The 24707-nt window shown below is 41.0% G+C and overlaps 4 protein-coding genes across 4 annotated transcripts; 1 reads left to right on the top strand and 3 right to left on the bottom strand.

The window, feature by feature from the left end:
• Positions 1-2061: 2061 nt before the first annotated feature.
• Positions 2062-3230, bottom strand: LOC146675419 (TRAF-interacting protein with FHA domain-containing protein A-like). Its single transcript, XM_085402541.1, has 2 exons — positions 3073-3230; positions 2062-2932 (listed from the first exon to the last, which is right to left on the bottom strand). Exon 2 carries the CDS (start codon positions 2893-2895, stop codon positions 2290-2292), a length of 606 nt encoding a protein of 201 aa, XP_085258667.1. The 5' UTR covers positions 2896-2932; positions 3073-3230; the 3' UTR covers positions 2062-2289.
• A 1554-nt stretch (positions 3231-4784) lies between these two features.
• Positions 4785-8493, top strand: LOC146675418 (RNA-binding protein 4.1-like). The gene is made up of 4 exons (XM_085400438.1): positions 4785-4905; positions 5357-5775; positions 5888-6517; positions 6844-8493. Exons 2-3 carry the CDS (start codon positions 5367-5369, stop codon positions 6493-6495), a joined length of 1017 nt encoding a protein of 338 aa, XP_085256564.1. The 5' UTR covers positions 4785-4905; positions 5357-5366; the 3' UTR covers positions 6496-6517; positions 6844-8493.
• A 3273-nt stretch (positions 8494-11766) lies between these two features.
• LOC146675417 (TRAF-interacting protein with FHA domain-containing protein A-like) lies at positions 11767-12512 on the bottom strand. Its single transcript, XM_085401160.1, has one exon. The coding sequence runs from the start codon at positions 12510-12512 to the stop codon at positions 12000-12002; it is 513 nt and encodes a 170-aa protein (XP_085257286.1). The 3' UTR covers positions 11767-11999.
• Positions 12513-17849: 5337 nt separating this feature from the next.
• LOC146675416 (uncharacterized) lies at positions 17850-23689 on the bottom strand. The gene is given in 4 exon segments (XM_085401158.1): positions 17850-17971; positions 20383-20462; positions 20580-21000; positions 23572-23689. Coding segments are annotated over 4 exon segments (741 nt in total).
• Between the last annotated feature and the right edge of the window lie 1018 nt (positions 23690-24707).

The following is a 24707-nucleotide window of genomic DNA, read 5'->3' as shown; positions in this document are numbered from 1 at the left end:
TCACTAACATGATGTTATTTGAGAGAAACCAGCAACATGATGTTATTCATTTGTGAGAAACCAGACAGTTAAAGCAGAGGAGTGTTGAATCCAGGTTTTAAACAGATGTTTCCACTGAGTGAGGGGCAGAATGCATAGATGGATACTATAGTTGCCTAATCAATGAACAGTGAAACTGGAAGTGAGTTCATTGGATCTGCTAAAGAGTGAAGTATCATTTCCTCTAGTCCCTAAGTCACTTTCCCCTAAATCAAACAAATACTTGGAAATCGTGTGCGCTCATCCAAGAAGAATTTTTTTTTTAATACTTAGATTTTGAATTGTTATTTCTTTACTTGTTATTCTTTATCTTCAGTCTTTTGTAGTGGACATCAAGTCTTATTTGATCACAGAATTATATTTTGTCTCATTTTTATGTGGATTTATGGCAAAGTTAAATTTTTAGTTTATTTCACGTGAATTACAACAGATCAATGAAACATATTGGAATACTGAAAACTGGTTAGGTCATGTCACCAGTGGCACTTCCATGATCATAGCTGGTATGACAGAGTGCTGAGTGAAGCATTTTCCTCAAACTGTTGAAGGGGGACAGACATTAGAGCTGGAAGGTGAAAGTTCAGGCCAGGGTTTGAGGAACTTGAAAGGGGCAGAATAACAACACCCAAAGTCCATTATGGAAGCTAAGGCTTTGAAGTTGTGGGATTTGGTTTCTTAGTTGCCATACAGGACACCAGCCAATGAAGGGACTCGTCTTTCCATGACAGCACTGTTTGAGAGAGTTCTCACCTCCCAGAGGACGTTCTTTCAGAGATATCAAGATCGTTACTTTGATGGGCTGCCTAATCTTGAAGAATCTGCCTCGATTCATAGCTACAACCAGAAACCTGTAAATTCAGATCTGAGGTTATCCACATACACAATGTTTTCATGCCTAATGCTATCTTCGTAGTTGAGGACATCCCTCTGGTTTGTGTGCTCTGACCTTTACGTTTCTCTGAAACTTGGATGCATCTTTTCTGTTTGACATAATTAGAGGACCAGCTGTCTTGGTAGTTGTGGGCAGATTTTTTCCTGTTTTCATGTTTCATGGTGAAAAACCATTTTCACCATTTCTGAATAATTTGAACTCACTTGATAAAGACAGGAGAGATACAGTTAAATGTACTTTTAGAACAGTAATTAAATAAATCAACAGGGGGAAGAAGAAATCTATTCATTCTGCTCAACTGATTTCTCCTGACAGTATATAGGACTCGTATAGATTGCATAAATGATGTTTTAAGTAGTGGTCTCACACAATTACGTCCTCCACAGAGCACAAAAATACATTGCTAGATATCATTTAGAGTATGTGAAACTCGTACAACTACCGCCTGCATGGCAGCGACAGTGACCACATTCCAGACTAGGAATGCCTTTTTTCAACTCTATAAATGTGTGTTGTAGTGGCGGCACTCCGTCTCTATTTCACTCTTCTGTTCCACCTTTAGGAGTCAGTCCGGCAACATGCATTTGAAACGCGAGCTAGTCCAAGTACTTTTCTTGCAAAAAATATGTTTATTGAAACTTTTAATTTACATGGCAAGACTCGTTCAAAAACTGTGTTGCCTCCAGCTTATCCGACTCCCCAACTACGTAATTACAGTGTGCCGGAAGCCCAAAATACTAAAAAGCGCATTAGAATGTTGCACTTCTATATTCTATACATTTAACAAACAGTATTTTAAAATCAACTAGAATTATATTCTTAACATCAAACATGTATATTTCTCCTCTAATCATTTTACCAGTACCAATAAAATTAACCTTTAATTGGCTCTTACATGTGTTGTTTCTAGAATAGTGCTGTGTTTTCCCCTAAGCTGCCATGGTTGTGTGGAGATCTCATATTTCTACAGGCTTGAAAGGTTACCGCTTCATCTCAATGATTTCTAGAAAAACCTGTTTCTGTCTTCAATGCAAAGCCACACTTTTTTCATTCTTTGATTAATGATTGCCTTAGAGTAAAGGGTTCCACCAAAAAACAAAAACAAAATAATCAACATGCAGACAACTGTATTCCAGATAAACTGTTTATTTCTCAGTCATAACTTTCAAACTTTGCACTTTAACAGTATTTGCAAAATTAACAATGCAGCTTATGTAGACAGGATACGAAAAGGGTGCAAAATATTGATTTCACATATACAAAGAGGGATTTCTTGTCTAATGTAATAAATGCACTGAGCATTAAGTCGAGTAAATAACAACAAAAAAAGTCACACGTGAATAAGCAGTAATGGTTGGTTATGAATAACAAGGGAGAGTCTCATCACTCTCCTGGGGGCCAAAGGAGCTATCTTTGGGTGACAAACTAATCCTACTATCTGAGCATGTCTCCATGACTGGAGGAAGAGACATGGATGTCTGCTCGTTCCAGAGAGACGTGGATGTCTCTCTGGAAGGAGGTACTGCCAGCACCTCAAACTCTACCTCAAAGTTGGCCATGGCCTCACCAGACTCGCGGATGATCAGGATCTCATACTCTCCGAACCGGATCAGAGCTTTGTCTGGCAGATCCATTCTCTCCAGGTATCCCAGCGCTGAGGTGTTCACAGACAGTTTCCCCCTCTGGCTCAGATTCTGGATGATAAACAGCATCTCTGAGCTCTGGGGAATGTGGTAGGCGTAGAGCGCCAGCTGCTTACGGGACACCCGGGGATCAAGCAGGATGTAGGCACAGGCCTGGTCGTCACGGCCCAGCCTGAGAGGGTCATCGGCAGCATGTCTTCTTCTGGTCCCCAGAGGAAGCCGATCATAAAAGTCGTTACAGCTCTGCTGAGGATGGTAAAGCTTGATTTGGAGGCAAGTCAGGAGGTCCTCCTCCGTCTCCATCGTCATAGACACATTCATTGTGAAACAATAACTCCAGATGAAAAAAAGAAGACAGCTGATAGTTAAAGAAAGGACAAAAAATAAAAACCAAACAACAAAATTAGTCATACAGTGAAAATAGACCATCTTATCTGTAAAGCAGGGTTAAATCGTATTGCATATAATCAACAAACATTGTTTTTTTAGATGCCTTACCTGAATGTGAAACTTTCTTAATTAAAGAACGAGGTTTTTATTCCATTCACGGGACAGAAAGAAACTGAGTTAGAAGAATCTAACGGTGCTGCTACTGCTGCGAAAACAGGAAGACTGATTGCTGCGCTTTGCAAGCTGTTGCCTTTTATTCAGCCAGTTTTCCTGTTGGTCCAACAGTGTTGCTTTCAAGTGCAAATCCGGAAATTTTACTCTCAGGTTGAATTAAATTTTGTGAATGCAACATAAAAGAAAGAAAAATACAAATTTTCATTCAAAAGCTGAAAAACATAGCATCCAAGAATTAGACACTACAATACACAGTACAGTTATTAAAGTAAAAGTATGTCCACTGTTAAATCAGGAGACTGGACAGTAATGGCGTTACGCAGATCTGAAATATTTATGTATGTTTGATTGCGAAGTCAATGCAAACAGTTTGCCACGTGAAATTAAAGAAAATGAAACAAAATGCTAATAAGAAAAATACTAATTCAACATAATTCACCGAAGTCTTTGTTACAATTTAAATTCTTTTCCGCTGGTTTGCTGTACTGTGCGATTTTTAACGCGAGCACCTGAATGTAGCATTACAACACTGAAAATTCCATGATGACGCAACCCGGAGTAGACAGAAACGCTTTTAAAACTTCATTTGGAGCCGTGTATTATGATATCGCCTCTGTCAGTGCGCCCCAGGGTGGCTGTGGCTACAATGTAGCTTGCCATCACCAGTGTGTGAATGTGTGCGTGAATGGGTGGATGACTGGATATGTAAAGCGCTTTGGGGTCCTTAGGGACTAGTAGAGCGCTATATAAATACAGGCCATTTACCATTTACCATTTATTTACAATACTTTTTATGTAAACAAAGCAGAGAAATAAAATACAGACATGCAAACATACAGAAGAAACAATTAGATGTGAAACAGAGGACATTAATGATGTTTTGTAAAAAAAATAAAAAATAAAAAAAGTAAATGAACCAAAAAAACAACATTTTTTTACAAGAGGATTGATCAACTAGTGATAATTTTTATGTTTTGCATATCTCGGCAGTCTTAACAAATTACTTATAGGGTTTTTTCAGAAGCAACAATGTTTTAAAATACAAAATGAGATGTGTTTCTTTAAACGCAGTATAACAGGGTAATCTGTTAAGGAATGTAATTTTATGTATGTCAAAATTTAGCTACTTATTTCAGAATGAAAAGTCGCTCTTCATTACTGGGGTGGCTGGGGTTAGTGAAAAATAATAATAATGTCATCAGAAGTGTCACAACCAGTTACTGTAAACAGACTCAACTAAAGACACTGCTTCCCACCCTGCGGTATTTACAACTATAACGGGAAGAAGCAACCTCGTAAAATAGACCGTTACACATTAACCAAGTACGTTTAAAACGTACTTAACTCTCTTTTCTTCACCATATAAATGTAGTTCTGAAATGTTACTGGTTAATAAATACGAAACGGGGTGACTTACAAAACATGGACAAAAGTGTACCGTAAGATAATGTAGGGTATTTATAACAAAGCACAGTGCTATAGCTAGTTTTTTTTATATTGTTATTATTTTTATTAGACATGCAAAGTAGAAAAATAGATATATTGTAGACTACTGGGTGTATAATATGTAACATTTAATGCGGATAAAAGTTGTAAAGTTGTAAAATTGTTGTTTTACCCGAAGACTTTAGATTACTGCGCACGCCCGGGCGGAGGGGGCGGTGCAGCTGGCTTTTTGTATGCCACAGGCAAGACACAACCGGAAGTTAGCAAAAGGAAACCTCTCGAAGGGGACTTCAATTCCTTTTTGTGAGCGCCGACTAAAAGGTAATGAAAATAGAAAATTTACGTCTTTATATAAATGCACTTGTGTGGCGCATAGGTATGTGTGGAGTACCCTGTTAACCACGGTTCCTTTGTTCGCCCGCTAGCCTCGTTGCGCGAGAATATCGACTGCGCTGCTTTGTCTGTTAGCGTGGCTAACCGGGGCTAACAGGCTACACGAGCGGCGTTTAAACTCTGCTCATTTGTTCTTTTTGTAGACATATACAGATATGAAAGAAACGATTTATTGATAATAATGATTTAAAGTTGTTAAATTGTTGGTACTTGTGCCGCCGTGAACGACTCTAGGTTTTTACTATGCGCGGGCCTGTTAACAACGCTGCTGTTTTTATAGACTCAGAAAGGGTCAAACGTACTCTTCAATAGTATGTACTAAAAAAATTGTAACTATATGTTTTTCTCTCTCTTAACACTCTGCATTATCTCGAAACAGATTTGTAATCATGGTGAAGATTTTCGTGGGAAATCTGCCCAGAGCGACAAACGAGGATGAGATCAAGGCACTCTTTACCGAGTATGGCACTGTGACAGAATGTGCCATCATCAAAAACTTTGCCTTCGTCCACATGGACGACCGCAAGGCTGCCACCAAAGCCATCAAGAATCTGCACCTCTACAAGCTGCATGGCACGCCAATCAACGTGGAGGCCAGTCACGGAAAGAACCAGGGCTCAGTCAAACTGCATGTAGCAAATGTAGAGAAAGGATCTGATGATGAGCTGCGTGCTTTGTTCGAGGAGTACGGCACGGTCACAGAGTGTGCTGTTGTTAAGAATTTTGCTTTTGTACACATGTCCAACTCTGACGAGGCCATGGATGCCATCAAGGGACTGGACAACACAGAATTTCAAGGTAAGAGAGATTACCAACATTTATAAGGAGGTCAAGAAGAAACCTTAAAGTGTTGCCTTATTATAAACCAGCCCACATAACCTGTGTTTTTACTTTTTATTTTTTAATGTAGGCAAACGCATCCATGTCCAGATTTCCAAGAGTCGTCCCAGACATGAAGAACGGGATGATTACCCCCCTCCTCCCCCAGACAGGGGTGGCTATTGGCCCCCACGCTATCCAGGAGAGTGGCCCGAGCCTCCTCCACCTGGCTACATGAGGGGTCGTCTTAGCCACATACCCCCAGGTTACCCTGCCCCTCCTCTGCCTCCCCCTCCCCCTAGACGAGCAGTTTATCCAGATCGCCCTTACGATGCTGAGAGGGACAGATATGGCGTGGTAGATTACTATGAGAAGTATCGAGCCCGTCCGTATGGCATGGCCACCTACGACGACCAGCGTCCCGGCGTGCCTCCTCCTCCCCCTCCCCCGTCAGCCGTCGTCCGAGACCGTCTTCCGAACTCGTCGCTCGACCCATATGAGCGTCGGCCCCTTCCTCCACCTCCTCCGTCCTCATACTACGCCCGAGATCGAAGTCCGCTTAGGAGACCGCCTACCACACCAGTGCCCCCTGCCAGTAACGGCTACTCCTATGATCGCTCTGCATACGGAGTTCCACGTGCAAGGGACCCCTACGCAGATCGGCTGCCTCCGCCACCGCCTGCACGCTACGCTTATTAAGCAAGGGCGGCGCATTTTGAAGGTGAGGATAGGTCTGAGGTAGACTGGTGTTGCTCTTTCCTAAAACAGCGTTCCTGTAACGGCAGAGGCAGCCGGGGATTTGAAAAGCATGCGTACAAGGTGCTGTTCCACAAGTAAATTCGTTGGTAATGCACGTCGATCCATTTAACATGGCTTTTCAGATAACAAAATAGTACTAAGTGTGTTATAATACGACAAAGATGCACTGTTGAGGATGGAATCTCTGAATTTCGGGAAAAACAAGTCGAATTAGAAATTAACCTGGAAAAACGTCCTGTATTCAAGAGTTGCAGATCGTTCATTTCTGTCATTTGCTCTTTTTTTCAGGATTGTCGTCCGACTGCGTCGCCGCTCGGCGCCTCCTGATGCACGTGACTCTATCCTCTCCCTGTCAGTGGCTGAGCGCGTAACGTTCCCCTGCGATGCTGACAGGAGGAACCGAATAGCCGACGTCCACGTCTCTTTCTGTTTTTATTACTTTGAGGCAATTTTTACACTCGTATTTTTCCTCCTGGTTGTTTTAATATGTAATTGTGCTGTAGTACTTTTACTGCTTGCCGTCTGGAGTAGGTGTTTATTTTTTATTTTATTTTTTTTGTACTTTTTCGTTTGAGTAATACTGATGTTGTTTGTGACCTTAGAGAAGCTGAATGAGTTCAGCAACAGTTTCTAGGCGATACTTGTGACTGTAGATTTAACTGAACTTAACTTTGTTTGGTATAAAATCTAATCTGCACGTTGACTCCATCATGTAAAACTTTTACACCGCACAACAAACCGCTGTGAAAAACTTAAACTGCTCAAATGTAGGAGTTCGATGCATGCAGGAAGCAACTGTTAACTTACAGAAAATAAATGTCAATCGGAAGCCTCCTCAGAGCGTTTATATGTGCATTGTCAAACACTTCTAATTAACCTGATTCAAATATTGTTGTAGGGTCACCGGAAATATCATTATTTTAAAAGTTATCCGTTTGTTAGCGATGAAATACCGTGAGACAAGCTTGTTAAAATCGTCACGCTGATTAAAAAAAACACGCCCAAACTTTCCTCACTGGTCTTGTCTGAAATGCTGCAGCTTTTATTCCTCAGCAGGGCGTCTGACGTCTTTCCTCAGTGCCAAAGTTGAAGGCAAGTAAAGAAAAGCTAGCGAGCTAGCGCTCTCTAAACCTACTGAACCCACACTGGTTTTGATAGGTGAGACTGGTTTACCTTGAGTCATATTGGGGAGGGGGAGGGGGGTATTACCTCAACAACTTCTGGACACCTTCGCAGTGAAAAGGTAAGTGACAGGTTACTGGATTGGAAAGAATGCTGATGTAGTGCTGAAACACATTCCACATTTGTATGATTCTTTTAGGTGAATTATTACTTTCATTCAATAGTTTTTTGTAGTAGCCAGAAAAAAGTTGGGGATTTCTTTAGGCTCTTTATGCCAAAAAAGTCCTGAAAGTACCAAAGGTAGATACAGGGAACATGAATAAGAGAAAACCATCAGGTGTGGTCAGTTATTTAGTGATGGAATGATCCACTCTTACGCATCTTTTGGGGAAAAACATCATCATGCTGGAAAATCTTACACAAATGTCTTAAGCTAGATTGAACAGGTGAAGGAAAGTTGAGAACAAACGTTAACTCAGTTTGGTTTTGTGGAGTCTGTTAAGGCCCTTGTGCTTCTCTGAAGGTTAAATGAACTTCCACTGTCATCTGTGGTTTCTATAGCTATCCGGTGTGTGTAATAGTTTCACCACTTTGTGAAAACCTGGCATGTGAGTGTAATTGTTGGTTAGTACGCCTGCTTCGGTGTAGACCACAGGCGTTGAACTCCAGGCCTTGAGGGCGGCAGATTTAAATGGCTAAATTACCTCTTCAAAATGTCAGGTATGTTGACCCAAGATGTTATCTAAAATCTGCAGGACACTGGCCCTCGAGGCCTGGAGTTCGACACCCATGGTGTAGACCGTTTAGGGCAGGGGTCTCAAACTCCAGGCCTCGAGGGCCAGTATCCTGCTTGTTTGTGAGATATCCCTGCACTACCTGCTGTTGATTACCTGGATCAGGTGTGCTTTGCCAATAAGAAGCTACAAGGGCTGGTTAGTTTGAAAAGAAGCAGGATCGTGGCCCTCGAGGTCTGGAGTTCGACACCTGTGGTTTAGGGATTCGTAACCCACTTCCACTTAGGTAGTATGGATCAGCACTCAGTATATCTCACCCTCCACTCCAATGAGTAAACAGTGCTAGTGTGGATTTGGGCCATGGGCCGGCAGTTGAAAGAACGGGTCATTTTTAAGTAATCAGACATCTGTCACATTCTCTAATGTTGAATCACAGCATGGAGAAGAACTCGACTGTCGTCTGCCTGTCTGCAGTTTGCTAATGATGATAGGGACAAGTGAGAGAGCAGCTGGGGCAGGAGGTAGTGGGGTTAAATAAGAACAGTGGTGCTTTGGTTTGTGTCATTCCATCGCTCATAGATGGCTAATACTGGATCACTTATTTATTTGGGTTCTCTCTTATCTATTTTAGGGAAATCTGAGGTTCAGAGGTGTTAGCTAGTCTGCAAAACTGTCCGGCTGTTCTTTATGTACACTGTACAGACTGTGAGCGGTACGCTTTGCTGCTGACAGATTGGATGCCAGCTGTAGGGTTTCAAATGCATCTGAATTTTAAAAAAATGATGGCAGCTTTTAGGGAAAGTCGAGGTCTTTTTAAAATTGGAAATTTGAATAATTTATTTTTACAGTTTTTTCTTTTTGATTGAATGAATGTGAAGGATTTACCACAGAACACTACATTTGGACTTGAAGATGTGATATTTCTATATATGATAAATATAGATTTTAAACCCTTGTAAACATGAAGTTGGTTAAGTGTGTGGGAATTTCACAGTAATAATTTCTTTAATGTATTGTTAGTTTTTGGATTTTTGCAAATATCAATAAAATATTTAAAAACAACAACATGGACTCTGTTAACTTACATGCTGTGTGTCTAGTTACTTGGCTGGTTGCCATTTGAGTCACTGTTTTCACTGCATTGTTTTAGTTCTGTTTGCTACTGCACATTGGCCCTGTCCAAATTTATTTGTCTTCAAACACGTGCACAAGAAGCAATTTCTTAACATCCTGGTTTTTAACTGGACAGTAGCAGAGCTATGATACCTCATGGGAAGAGCTCTTTGCTCAATTTTATATGGGAAAGTAAATCTAACATAGATTTTATACTACAAAACTAAATTCAGGCTTTTTGTCATGGAATGGGGAAACACTTTTTTTCTGTCCCATAACCAAAATCAGTTAAAAATAAGGATTTCAATTTTGCTATAAAAAATTACACTTTAGGACAGTTTGTGTACATTAATTCCTACTTTTGATATAAATAAGTGCACAACTAACTTCATGTGGCAGGATTGGGTGTAAATTGATCCGTTTAAAAAGTTGTTTCACTATGCCAGCAAACCTTAGTGGGTGATGTTTGCTGTCAGGACAAGGCTTTAGGTTACCATTAACCCTTTCAGCAACAATATTAATATTTTAGTGAGCATTTCTGGCAAAGTTCCTGAAGGCAAACTTATGTTGTGTGATGTTATGTATAGTAAGTGTTCAGAGCAGTAACAGCAGTAACAGCGTCCTGATACTTCCCCATCTTGACTAATAAATTCCAAACAGCGGTAAAACAATATCTGCAGAAAGTTGCAATGAGACAATAAATACTCTTCTATCACCAGAGTGTGGAAGCTGCATTCAATAGTCACTGAGTAACCAGAAACTTCAAACTCATCAGAGGATGTTTCCCTGTTGTAAACCTGACACAAGTGACGCAGTGATGGGGAGAAAGAGCCCTCCAACTTGGTCTTAATCATATTGTGTATTTAAGTTTGATTCTTATTAATTTAACTCCTCATCTTAATGAAGTTAAGGTATTTTTAAAAACATATAATGCTGTATAGAGCAGCATAGTACATATATATCTTAAAAAGTGACTTTAACTTTTAGTTTCTATATATGTATATAGTGTGTGTGTGTGTGTGTGTGTAACACTGATTTTCCCAGTAGAACACAAAGGAGAATCATAGTAAAACTGAAAGTAAAATATCAAGTTTAGCCAAAGAATGAGAAACATAATTTTATCTGCTTTTTCTGGGAAATGTCATTTAGTCATAGGCGTGCTGGAGCATCTCCACCTCATCTCATGTAGCACGAGATAAGATAACAATCTGATACAGCTTCAGCAGAGTTCCCCCTTTGTAAATTCAGTAATGTAGGAACATGAACCTTTAGGTTGGACTTTGCTCTACGACAATGAGAACTAGTTTTTGGACCTGACCCAGAGGTAACAGATGACCCATGTGTCTCTATGGCTGGCTTACCTAATTCAAATTATATTTTCTCACTATGGCAACAAAAATGTTGTTTTTGTCTGAACCTGCCATACTGGCTAGTAATGATGCAACAACAGTAGCCTACATTCCCCAAAGTATTTTTTCTGTTTTGACCTTCCTTGATATGTTTCACCAAACACCAAGCATACCGGCACACACACACTGAAACTGGAAACTAGCCAGCTGACACACAAAGTTGATGCTGAAGGCAGACGGTCTAAAGAGAGCATTTTGGCCAAGCTGAAGCTGAAACAGGCTTTGTGAAGCTTACAGAAATATGTGCAAGAGCAAAATGAAAGGTGAAGTGAACTGTTCTGCAGTAACATTAGGATGCATTTTGCTTCATTTCAAGCCATATACTGTGGGTATTTTTCCTATTTACACTTGTGTAACCGGTGTTTGTCAGACTGAAACTAGAATGCAGTATGCTGCTTCACCAAACAATCTGATGGCTAAACAACTTCTTGTTGACACTTTGAGGAGTTTATGTGGACTTATCTGAGACTTTTGCAGTACCTGCAGCTACGGATGTCATTTTTATTTCCTTGCATGGCCCTGAGCTGGAAAACCATGTTGTAACTGTTACACTGAAGACACACAAAGGAAATTAGAATTATAAATTATATTTAATTATATTCATCTGACAAAATGTCAGAACGCTGTGTCTGAAACTATTCGGGTTTGCACTTTGTCGTGTATGTAGATAACTTTATAACTGTAGCTGTTTTATCTGATCTCTTGATAAACCTGTCTCAATAAGCCAAATTGGTTTGTGTTCAAGGTAAAGGCCTCTATAAACCATTTCCATAAACTCAAAGTGTGTATAATTGGCAGTCACATCAAACATTATCTAAAACCATGTGCAGAAAAACAGTTTAATTTCTTACACTGAAAATATAGAAACAAGTTGCTTTAAGGTTCTAAAACATTTGCATTTAAAACGCTTTAAATGTAGCTGTAATCATATTATGATAAGAGTTTTTTAATATCTACAGGGTACAAAGAGGGCAGATTTGTCTCAGCCAGCTTGAACTCTAATGTAACAACACCACAGCAATTTGCCTGTAAGTTCGCTAAGTCATTAACATAAACAATATACATGTCAGTAAGGATAGTGCATCTCATCACTCTCCAGAGGGTTGCGTACACTGAGCTCAGCTGAGAAGTTGTTCATCATACTCATGGATGTCTCTCTGGAAGGAGGTACTGCCAGCACCTCAAACTCTACCTCAAAGTTGGCCTTGGTTTCACCAGACTCGCGGATGATCAGGATCTCATACTCTCCGAACCGGATCAGAGCTTTGTATGGCAGATCCATCCTCTCCAGGTATCCCAGTGCTGAGGTGTTCACTGACAGTTTCCCCCTCTGGCTCAGATTCTGGATGGTAAACAGCATCTCTGAGCTCTGGGGAATGTGGTAGGCGTAGAGCGCCAGCTGCTTACGGGACACCCGGGGATCAAGCAGGACGTAGGCACAGGTTTCGGTGTCACGGCCCAGCCTGAGAGGGTCGTCGGCAGTGTGTCTTCTTCTGGCTCCCAGAGGAAGACGACCATAAAAGCCCTTACAGCTCTGCTGAGGATGGTAAAGCTTGATTTGGAGGCAAGGCAAAAACATAATCTTAGGTAAGAATGTGACTTAGTTTTCAAATTGTAGAAGATTGCTGCTTTTAACCGGTAAAATGGAAAACAAGAAATGCAAAGTATCTCAGTAAGAAGATTCAACTAACTGTGCTGTCGCCGCCAGAGAAAAATATGAATGAGTCTTTATGACTATACTGCTCTTTACAAGCGGCTGTCTTTGTTTCAAGGAAGTTTCCTCATTGGCTCTGCAGTAACCCTGCTGGTTTCAAGTGCAAATCTGCAAATACCACAAAGACTGTTCTGGATGAAGTAAAGTTCACGTTATTGGAAAAGAAAAAAAAAGTTTATTTGATTTGATTTTGTTAACAGTGTAGAATTTTGGGTAGGTGTCTGTAAGACAAGTCAGGAAAATAGAATTTCCCTGAAAAAACGTGTTTAGTGAAGAAATACTTAAGAGAGGACTCTGTGACTGCATGGCTACTATTGACACAGTATATTCTCATAGCTTGGTGAGTAGTCTAACACACACTCTGTGGATGAGCGTATGAATGTCACACTACACTGGTGAAATCTCCACCTGGAGTCCATGGATGAACCTTAAAGTTGACATTAAGGCACAGCATCTGTTTCACAGTATCTAAAACTAGAGCGGGAAGAAGGAACTCTGCAATATTCAACTGTTACACATTAACTAATCCTCTGCCACGATATGAGTCAAGCAGAGAAAAGCTAATGTTAATAAATGTCGGAGAGGTGGATATGACCAAACATGTACAAACCATTTCATACCACAGCTTATGAAGTCACTTACTTAAGGGCCACGGTATGATACAGGAAGTTTGTTTAAGGCTGTTCAGACAGAAAATAGTGCAGTATTATAATTTTTAACTGTACTGGGCATATTGAATAGAAAGTAGATTATATGTACCATAGAGTTATTAGTTATCATTGGCTTGAAAGGTCTAAAGTACTGGTTTACTTTTCTTTAAATTAACCAGTCCTTCAGTAGATCAATGCGCCCTCCTATACACAGGGTGGCGCTGTGGTTGTCATAGAATCTAGCTTGTATCGTGGCAGGCAGGCAAAAAAGCACCGGAAGTCGGTAAAAGGAAACGTCTCCACGGGTTTTAAATCGCTGTGGCGGCTAAAAGTAGCAGGGCATGTATATCGTCTTGTCACGATATTTACAATTGGTCGCATTTTAAAAGCTGGATAGTTCCTAACCTCAGTGTTTTTCCGCCGCTTTTCACCTCTGCAGCGCTTAGGGTTGCCAACCGTCCCTTAAAATACGGAATCGTCCCGTATTTAGAAACAAAAGTACACGTCCCGTATTGAGCTAATAAGGGACGCACTTTGTCCCGTAATACAGTGAGAATCAAAAGTAGTCTATAACTTTTAATGGAATTAACGCTTTGTTTGAAAACATAATTCCCAGCCCCTCTCCTGCTTTGTGACCAATGAGCTGACAGCACACTTACGAGTATGACAATTCAGATTACCGCTCATCTCATTGGTCAAGGAAAGGTCGCTTACGGAGAAAATACCGGAAGACAACAGATGACCACAACAAGAAGCATGGCCAACAGGGAAACAAACGCCGACACTGCGGTGCAAGTCTCGGACGACAGTAAACCTAAAGCTGGGCAAACACTGTGCGATTTTTTCAGTCACGTTATTCAGCTCCTGCTCAAACTGCACGATTGACTCGCAGGGGTTAGAAGTTGGTAGGTCACGATGCAGGTCTCACACTATACCGCCCGATGCTCTGATGCGACCTGAGTGCTCACACTGTGCCTCCATAAAATGAAGGTTATAACAGAAAATCTGTCGCGCTCTCTCTCTCCGTCTTTCACTCACACAGACACGCACACCACCACCATCAACTTTGCTAAATTGCTAATGAAAAACATTGATCGGGCAGCTGTGACTGAGCAGCAATGTAAATCCAACTATTTTCACGGTTGTGTGCCTCCATTGCTTGTGTCCAGATCACACGCTGCACAGCCGTGCTGCTCCATCTTTTACACCAACGTTTACGTGTTTGCGCGCGAGCAGTGTGAGCGGCTCACGAGCGATTGATGATCGGGAGCTGGTCGTGAGGTGTTAATCACTTCTCGTTACCCCACGTATACTACACGATGCAGGCCAAAATCGGTCCGATCACTCAAAAATCGGCTAAAAATGGGCCTAAAACCGCACAGTGTAAGCCCAGCATTAGAGCAGCAATGTTTGTTCAGAGAAAGGGAAAAATGGGAAAAGGAAAACACCTGGCTGGAAAAAGTTAATATGGGCATGTGCAGTGAATATCAGCGCTATGTGGCCAGAAGTGTGATAATATAATTTATTTTGTGTAATAAACAACTGTAAGGATAGATGATTACAACAAATAGATGACTAATACATAAAAGTAATACATAGATGAATAATGATGATGAGTTAAGATGCGTAATCATGGGAACAAGCGGGTTTACAAACAGGAGCAGCTGATTAGCATTAAGCCAATTGTACTAAATGCACTAAATGTGCACTGTTACAAGAATGTTTTTCTTTCTATTGTTTTCTATTATTTTAAGTTAAGCAGGACAGAGTTCTTTTAAAGAAAGATTTACTTATATTCTCAAAAGTTAAGCATGACAGGCTTCTGTTTAAGAAGGAGACCTGTTTTACTGTGTTAATGTTGTCATTTTGAGCTAAAAATAAATGGCTAAATGATCATTTGTTTCACATGTGTTCATATCACAAAGAATACACATCTACTTAAATCAAATTCAAGTCAAATGGTTAAAAAAATAATTTCACACACAAAAAAAGAGCTAGAAAATTCACCACACTGGGAAGGGTGAAGACAACTGGGTCGTCCGGCCCTGGCCACGAGGTGTCCCTTATTTATTTTTCAGGGAGTTGGCAACCCTAGCAGCGCTGTTGAGTGTTAGCTTAGCTTTGCTTGCTAGCGGACTGTTTTAAGACGCTTGTACGCTTTCAAAGTGTATTTACCACGCTGTAGATTTGGGTTCACAGCTATAACTAGTCACCCATCAAAGCCAGAGCTGTCCAAAAATGCTGCTCTCCCCTCTGTTTCACAAGCTCCATCTTTGTCATCTGATCACAACTACCTCCCCAGAAAAGCTTTCAAATGCAGTACCTGCTTGTGGCCACAAGAGTGCAGTAATTTACAAGACAAATACAAAAAAGTAATATGCGATCCTGCTGCTGTTCTAAGACATCAGGACGACTGTTGCTTTCATTTATTATTTTAGTTTTTTATTCAGATATTTAACAATGGTGAAGATATTTTTGTGGGAAATGTGCCCCATAGTGATGGCCAAATGAAGCTTTCCGAAGCACTGAAGCTTGTATTGAAAAACGGTTCATTACTCGAAGCTTTTCAACACAGTCCTCTCCGGTGACATCTGGTGGTGAAAATTTTGAAGAGCAGCTTGAATCTGCAAAATAAAACGGACTGCTCAATTATCACTGCTCACTCAAGAGTGGAGTTCTCTCTGATATTGGGCCACCGTTCCGTTGCTTTGAACATGTAATTGGTTTTGTTTTCTCGATTGGGGGGCTGAAAAAAATGTAATGCGTATCTGCGTAATACATTTTGATCAATAAACTTTCCCTATTTAAACATGCACTATGGTGGCCTTTCTTTGCTCATAACTCCTTGATGTTGGTAAATACAATAAGTGAGCAATATATATAATATACATATGAGAATGCACAGCACATTATGGAGTATGCCCCTGCTGTGAAGTCCTGCCTCCATCTACTTGTCGTTTAATCACTGGAAAGCTTGACAGGTTCATACAAAATATTAGATTAGGCCAATTGTCCTATACATATTTTTGACCTAGGGGTGGGATTGATTGTGAACTGGAAAGGGAAAATGCTTAGGGAGCTGAGTACGGCTGCATCGTCACTGATTTGTAGAATCATTTTGATTCGATACAGGATCCGATTCAATTTGATTGGAATCTGGAAAGTTTTGCCTCAGTCAGAAATATTACAAGTCTGATCATTTAACAGTATATATCCATAATTTCGTATCTATTAAAAGAAAGCTGACACATGTGAGACTTAATTAGAGATGTAAACAGAGAGTTATGAAACCTGCAGCTGCAGAAGCCAGCGAAAAAAAAGAGGCAAACACAGCGCGGACCCGCCGACACATCAAAATCTGACTCTGACGCGTCAGGTCCGCGCTCTGTGTTCACGTTTGTATGCAGAATCCGTAAACCTGCTCCCAGTTACTGTTTTAGCTGCATGGTGTTTGACGACATGTTGTGAGGTTTAACCTGAGATGCTGGCGTTTCAGGCATAATAACGTTAATTTACAAATCGACACAGGATTTTAATGAATCAATATCACTTTATTCAATTTAGCATGGATTGTAATCAGAAAAGCGATAATCAAAACCCATCCCTAATCAAGAACTTGCAAAGTAAAAACATGATCAATGTAAGGTAGCCCTTTTGTTATTTACATTTAAAAAGAGGATTAGTGTTACTGTGCGCTGGCTGAGTCTGTTTCTTTTCTTAGAAATAGTTTCTCCTGCCCTGGAGAAAATCCACTTGCATGGAACAGAAGAGGCTGTGGAGTGCAGGAACTACACTGCAAGCTGGTAGATATGCAGGTATTCCTGGGTCCTGCAGACTATCACCTAAAAACAATAAACAAAATGATTTTCTAAACTGTGTAGCAATGTAATGTACGTATAGTGTCAAATACATTTTTGTAGTCTTCATCAGCTTTAATTCACATGGAAGTGTTCCTAAAGTCATATGCTGTAATGATATTTACATTATGAAAACATGATTTTGGACATTTCAAGTTTTTCACTTCGGCAGATAAAATGAATTGAGCAAAATCAACTCAAAATATTCCCACACGCCAGAACGTCCTCTCTTCCTCGCTGGCTCCATATCTGTCAGTGGAATGATCACCTCGTCGCTATCTGTCACCATCAACACACTCCACGAATCCCGTGGATGATTCACTTCCTTATATCCGTTTGAATCAGGTACCGAAGCAGTTACGTGCGTAATGAAGCTTCGGACGTCACTGGTCACGTGACTTTTGCCAAACGAAGCAAGCCTCGACAGTGCTTCTGAACCAGTGTGTTGTTTTTTTCGACACACGCTCCGGAGCGTCAGCTTCAAGCGGGCCATCACTAGTGCCCCAAAAGGCAGATGAGGAAGAATTCAGGACACTCTTTAGCGAGTATGGCACAATCACAGAATGCACCATCATCCAAAACTTTGCCCTCTGTAAGTCAAAGGTAAAAACCGAGGCTTAGTGAAACTGAGTGTCACGAATGCAGACAAGGGATCCGATGACGAGCTGTTTGATGACAAGTAAAACACAGTAGGGTCAGGGCAGTGGTTCATTTACTTTCTGGCGAAAAAGGACATTTGCAATTGTTCGGTCACTCGTCTGATTGACCTGATCTGTTTGAAGGATGAAGATTTTCACCAGGAGATCCACGATCATCACTACAAGAACAGCAGTCAAAGCAGTTATTAAACATGCCAGCTCAGTTATTAAACTAGAACATTGCTCTGCTCGATCAATAAAGTGGACAAAACTTAAGAAAGCTCTTAAGAAAGGAGATGTTGGCGCTCATGTCAAATTTTCCGTTTTGAAATCCACGACAGAATGCTGCATCACCACTAGACCAGTGCATAGAGGTGGTGCTCTGATCTTGTTTCTGTTAACATCTATTCTGGACCACAATGTGTAAGGTATAACTCTGGAGATGTTGGAGCACCTCAGGGTGACCTCTTAATCAGGCTGGACCTCCCAGTCTGAGACTCAGAGGTCAAAACAGTCCGAAACAAACAGTTTAATTACTATTTTTATTATTTTAGCTGGGAAAAAGAGCAGTTATCATTCCGGTAAATAACCCAACAGTTGCACTACAGTAATTCAGTTTGCCTGGGACTATCTTTGAGATCCTGTACATGTTAATTTGTTTACTCAAACTGGACACTTCAGTTCAGTCTTAACCAGTGAATTAACAAGCTTTACCTACCCTGGTGTTCTAGGTGGACATAGACCGTGGTCACCACAGTGCAATGATTAAGTCAACTGATAACACTGGTTTAAAAAAGAATGCAAAAAGGTAACAGTGTTTAATTGTAATGCAACTTGATTTCTGAATGTATTTTATAGGGTAAGGCCTATTTTCCTATATGGAGACAATATCTTGCAGCCATTTGCTGAAATTTGAAATAAATTGAGTCACACACACTTTGTGAGTGTTATTTAATTCTGTAAAGGCTTCAAACAACAGTACAGATAACATGACTGCAGTCTGCATGCTTTGTGACAAAGAGTACTAAGTTTAGAATATCTGTAGAGACAAGTTATCTGCCATGGGCACCAAACAGTCAGAAAGATGACTGTGACTTTAGAACCTTTTCTTTTTGTGTACTGTTGGTTATATTGGAGTAAAATCCATTCAGTAAACAATATTAAAAACCTGCAGGACGTGAAAGTGTTGCATGTCTGATCTTTAACACATTCTCCAGAACTAATGGACCACCATGCTTGAGAAAACAGCATGAGCACAGTCAGTTATTACTTTATCTACTGTCCTTTGTGGCTAAATTGTGAAAGATGCAGGAAATGCTAGCATGCTGGTGAACGCTCTTCTTCCTGTTGTTTAGAATACAGCATAGACCAAACCACACACTGTGGGTAAACTACTGCAAATTGTGTATGTGTGCCTGAATATTTGGCTCTCAGTAATCTGTGCAGTTTAAAAAGGGTTTCCGTTACAGAATTGTAGTAAATATCACCTGCACCAGTTTGGCAGTGGGGCGGTGATGATTTGGGGAGACACATCCATGAAGGGACATACAGACCCCGACCTGCTACCCACTGGTACCCTGACTGGGTGGTACTGAGTGGTTCCTCAGGCCGTAGAGCTTTTTTCAGACCTCATTTGGGGCAGCTGACTCTGAATTCCTTTTGACCGAGGACAGTGCCTGGTCATATGTGACCAGCTGGGTGGGCAGTGCAGAGACATTAACTGGGTCTTAATTTCTTTAGACCTAAAATTGAAAGAATCTGGGATGTTACATATCACATATCCAATGCTGCCAATACACACACTGTTCAGGAGATCACTCATCACCTCTATCTGAATCTGGGAGGAGATCTCCTGTGACATCGTGTGTTATCTTATCAGGAGAATACCCAGGCCTTGTCTCATGCTAACGGCAGTGAAGAACAGTGGCAAAAAGTAATCAATCAGGTTTACGGGACTATATGAAACAAAGACATGTTCTGCCAGTGAGATGCCATTACTAGAATTATAAAGAAAAAACATGCAATTAAAATAATAGCACATAGTAAGAAATTAAAAAACAATTTTTCTTTTTGTTCATTTTTGTCCAACTTTTATTCATAATTTCTTTTTTTTTTCCAGCTATGGAAATCCACCAAACAAACATCAGAAAATCAATAATAAAACCTCAGTTCCACACAGTTCCAGATGTTTTCTGATTCTATCTAGTGGAGGAATAAATAACATCTGAGTCCACTTCTCTGACTGATGCCAGCCTGTGGTGACTTTCTGTTTTTGGATGAAATGTCACAGCAGCATAATCCGGGTCTGAGCTCTGGCTCTGTGAATGAAAGGACTGTCAGTCTCATAACTAAGCGGGTAAAGAAAAAGAAACATCGTAATCTAGGAAGGACACAAAATGAAACGCATCACCTCTTCCTGTAGATTCTGTTCTCCAGTGTGAGGTACTGCAAAGCACAGAAATAAATTGTATAGTCATTTTAGTTGCAATGTTTCTAACTAATGCTATTGAAGGATTTTTTTTAAACAAGAAGAAAAATGTTTCTCTTATATAGCAACAGTATATGTGAAAGTCTGTGGAAACAAAAATACCTTTCTGGAGATGTTTGATTTTAGCAGCCAGATAGATGACGGCCACAATGAGAAAAACTGTCAGAGCACCCAGGACCACACTCATCATCTTTGGTAATCATAAGTGAATTAAATAACAGTGACACAGTGTGCTACAGTTATAAAATAAATGCTAAGTTTAGTGTTGTTAAGTTTTAATGCTAGGAAGATTTTCCAACTTCAACATTCCGAATCTAAAACTTAGATCCATGTTTTCATGCATTCATCAAAATGAAATCAATATAAAATTCCTACCTTGGACCTCTACATTTGTTGCATGAACAATAACTGCATAATTGCTTAAGTATGTTCCACAGAAATACAGCCCCGAGTCCAATAAATCCACTTGTTTGATTTTAAGAAACACCGTGGATATGTTGGTGCTCATTTCAAATTTTCCACTTTGAATTCCTGTGCAGAATGAAGCAGGTTCATGAGGCTGGGACATAGAGCAGATACAGTGGAGTTCAGATCTCTTGGTCACTCTGAACCAGAATATCTCTGTGGGAGAACTGGAATAGTTGGAGCACAGCAGCGTGACTTCTTCTCCAGACTGAACCTCAAAAGTCTGAGAATCAGAAACAGAGACGGAGATCCAACCTGAAAATAAGAACAAAACAAAACAGAAATTTAAAAAAAACCTCCAAAAAACTGGACATGCAAGATAAAGTTTTGGCAAATGAATTAACGGAATCGTATAGAAAATGCAATCAATTCTGTGTAAATGAATTCCACTCACTGAGGCTGAGGAGAAACAAAACTGTGAGAGAGGGACAGCTCCACATTGTGCATACGATGCCCCTGAAATGGAGCTCTACACAAAGGTCTGAAAAGGTGTGGTTTCTACTATAAGCACACACATATGAACACGCCTACACACAGTTTAACACTGATGATTTGCTAATTAGTCTCCAGTGCTGCTTTCTTCAAATTGTTTGTATAAATGTTACCGTTTGCTTTGAGAAAATTAAATGTAAGAGACAAATTACATGATTGTCCACATATAAACAAATTAACCAAATTAAAAATAAATCTTCAACCTTGAAAGTATGTTGTACACACCATGTTTAATAATTCATCAAGCTTTCCATTAAAAGCAAAAAACAGTTAATTGCACTTAATTTTGACTTAAATTGTGAGTGCCAACTGAATCGGTTTGGGCCATAGACAGTATAAAATATGGATGTCAGCTTCTGGGTTGGGGAAGGGAAGGCAATGTGTAAGTCCATTGCCTGTATTCTCTCAGAAAGCCACCAGATGGCAATAGATGCTGTTGCAAAGAAAGACTTTGGTCCTGTAGAAGTCTAGGGCGACCGTGGCTCAGGGGGTTAGGGAATCGCATCTGTAACCGGAAGGTCGCCGGTTCGATCCCTGGGCTCTCTGTCCTGGTTGTTGTGTCCCTGGGCAAGACACTTTACCCTACTTGCCTACTGGTGTTGGCCAGAGGGGCCGATGGCGCGATATGGCAGCCTCGCTTCTGTCAGTCTGCCCCAGGGCAGCTGTGGCTACAACTGTAGCTGCCTACACCAGTGTATGAATGTGAGAGTGAATGAATAGTGGTATTGTAAAGCGCTTTGGGTGCCTTGAAAAGCGCTATATAAATCCAATCCATTATTATTATTACAGGAAAACAGCTTAATGACTTTTGAATGAGCTTATGGCAGGGGTCGGCAACTACATTTGTCCAAGGGCCTGAATTTTTCTTGGCAGACATTGAGGGGCAGATGCTGTTGTACAATAAAATAATACAGTATCATTGGTAATATGTGATTATTTCATTATATTTTTCCTCCCAAGTTGATGTTATTTCTTCACCTGGTCAGTGTTGATGGACTCATTATCGGTACTGCAACAAGCCACAAGAGGGCGACTGTGATATGTTAAGCTTCATACTTGTGAGGCCCTCATGTTGTCCATCACTGTCACATGCAATGTCATGGTTTGCAAAGAAAACCTAACCTTAACTTTTACCTCAACAACACAACCTCAAGCGGAAAGTTGATGCAGAAAACCGCTGCTATAATGAAGACTGAACCGATATGTATTCATAGGGCAACCTTTAGAAACGCTGTACCTGTAAACCTCATTTGCAGTGAAACTGTCGCTGTTGCTGAAGAATATAAATTGAGCTACCACAACACCACAAAGTATTTAAACCTCAAAGCGCCATATCCTGAACAGTCAGAGACCCATCAGAGAAAAAAAAATGATGCTTTGAAACTTAACTGAACTTTAACTGAACAAGAGAGGGAAAATAACCACGTCTCAGCAGGCTGCCTGGGTTTTCTCCAAGCACAACAAGCCATATACTGGCCTTGACGAGGCAGCTGTTTGAAGTGAACTGATTGACATCCAGGCCACTAGTGACATGAAGGCTGCTCTCCAGAGATGTTCTGGTTCAGAATGACCAAGAGACCTGGACTCCACTATCGGCTATCGGAAAGCTTGAGCACCGTTGGGTGGCTTGTCCCCAAGAGTATGATACACGTTGGCCATGTATGTGCTCACCATGTTTGGCTCAACATACACCTGTGAAGCTGCGTTCTCAAAAATTAACTTTATAAAATGCATTACAGGAATAGACTGTCAAGCCAGTCTTTGTCTATCTGTCACTCTCCTTTGGAGATGCCTTTGTGCAACCCGCCTCATCGCTCAGCCTCCATCTTCATCTCTACCACCACCAGCGTCTAGACTCTGAGAGGTCCGACTCTAATACTTATCACCGCTGGGGTTCTGTTGTGCTGAGACGGGCTGTTGGACTCTAACCGCCAAAATTTAAAATTCTGGACATCAGTAAAGCATGTTGCTTTCATTCTAATGATCTGTTCTTATTGAACTGCTTTCAGGGCTACAGTCAAACGAAGCCTGATCCACCGCTGCTTCCTTATTAAGCTGCCCAAATGAAATCATCAGAGCAAGTGTGTTATTGCCACCAGGTGTGCGAGCCTGAAGGCGGGAAACTCCTCTGGTCCTGACAAATTGGCTGATAGTGATCACCTGCTGAGGCCATGTGTCCTGAGGTGACCTATCAGCTGTTAATGGACCTATTAAAAGGGAGCTGGCTGAGTACTAATGCCAGTGTGAAAAAGAGGGACCTCCTGCCTGATTGTGAAGTGTGGCGACTCATTTGGAGACTGACCAGTCAGTGTAACGTGGCAACCCAGTCCTGACAGTAGGAGACAATGCGTGTGATTGACAGCACGGCAGAAGTACATCTGTGAGTAGTGTCTCCACTGTTGTTCACCAGGTGCAGCTGTGCTGGGAGAGGGTCGCCACAGCTATTAGCCATGCCAGCTTCCGGGATGATGCTTCTGGCCAATATTTGTTTACTTGCAGGGCGATGCCACGAGGGGAGCCGCAGTGGCATAGAGCGACAGACTCCAGTGCAGAGTGTGAGCTGGGCTGGGATGTGATGAGCCCAGTGGAGGGACGATTCGATTCAGTTTTATTTATAGAGCCAAATCACAACAATGTAGAAAAGCATTTGATCAGTGTAGTGAGGAAAAAATCACTAAACAAATACGTGAGGTGAAAGATCAAGTCCATTATTATTCACCTTAATTGGAAAATCTTAATTTAAGGGTAAGTTAGGCTTGGTTAGAGAGACAGATAAACATAATTTAAGCGGCAAACTTCCTTGTAGACTTTCAGCAAATGATGAATTGCTTGTTATGGGATCTCTGTTTGTCTGAAGAATGGGTCCCAACCTGCAGAACTTGAAACACTTTTCAGAAACGCAACAATGTGCTGTGTATTAAGAGTTGTAGCTCATTGATTTCTGTCATTTGGTCTTTTTTTTTTTTTTTTTTTTTCCCTCCCCAAGTCTTGTTGTCCAACTGATCCTGGTGGATGCAACACCTTCCTGTCCATCACTGAGTACTTAATGTTCCTCTGCAATGCTCACAGGATGGACCGTTCCTCCCTGTCAATGAAGTGCACAACCTGATCACTGAAAGAGTGGCTAGTCCTCTGTTGGTGTAAATAGACTGCAGAGTCCCGGCCTGAGGAGGCAGCTCTTATTTGTCGTGTCATCTGCTTAGCCAGGGGTTGTTTGGTTTCCCCAATCTACACGTTTATGGCAATGGTCCTTGCACCTTGTGTACTGTACTACTGTTTGTGCTGGGGAACCTGGTCCTTGGAAGGCAATATGTCTGTGAAGGTTCTGCACTCTCCACCAATTGCTCTTAGAACTGAAACGAAGTTTCTCAGATGAGAGGTGACATCTTCAAGAAACCTAAAGATGTCCAGACACTTTTCTTTCCAAGTTCCTTAGACTGGTCTTTGGAGTGGACCAAGTTTTGGAGTAG

Source organism: Rhamphochromis longiceps, linkage group LG3 (assembly GCF_057381845.1).
Source record: "Rhamphochromis longiceps isolate RC_006_pf linkage group LG3, R_longiceps_female_GT1.1, whole genome shotgun sequence".
NCBI lineage: Eukaryota > Metazoa > Chordata > Actinopteri > Cichliformes > Cichlidae > Rhamphochromis > Rhamphochromis longiceps.
The sequence above is the reverse complement of the archived record's forward strand: the minus strand, read 5'-3'. Positions and strand labels throughout refer to the sequence as shown.

Coding starts and splice junctions, on each gene's coding strand:
- LOC146675417 (XM_085401160.1), bottom strand. CDS start 12,512: ATGTTTTTGCCTTGCCTCCAAATCAAGCTTTACCATCCTCAGCAGAGC.
- LOC146675419 (XM_085402541.1), bottom strand. CDS start 2,895: ATGAATGTGTCTATGACGATGGAGACGGAGGAGGACCTCCTGACTTGC.
- LOC146675418 (XM_085400438.1), top strand. CDS start 5,367: ATGGTGAAGATTTTCGTGGGAAATCTGCCCAGAGCGACAAACGAGGAT. Junction 5,776..5,887: donor GGACAACACAGAATTTCAAG/GTAAGAGAGATT, acceptor TTTTTAATGTAG/GCAAACGCATCCATGTCCAG.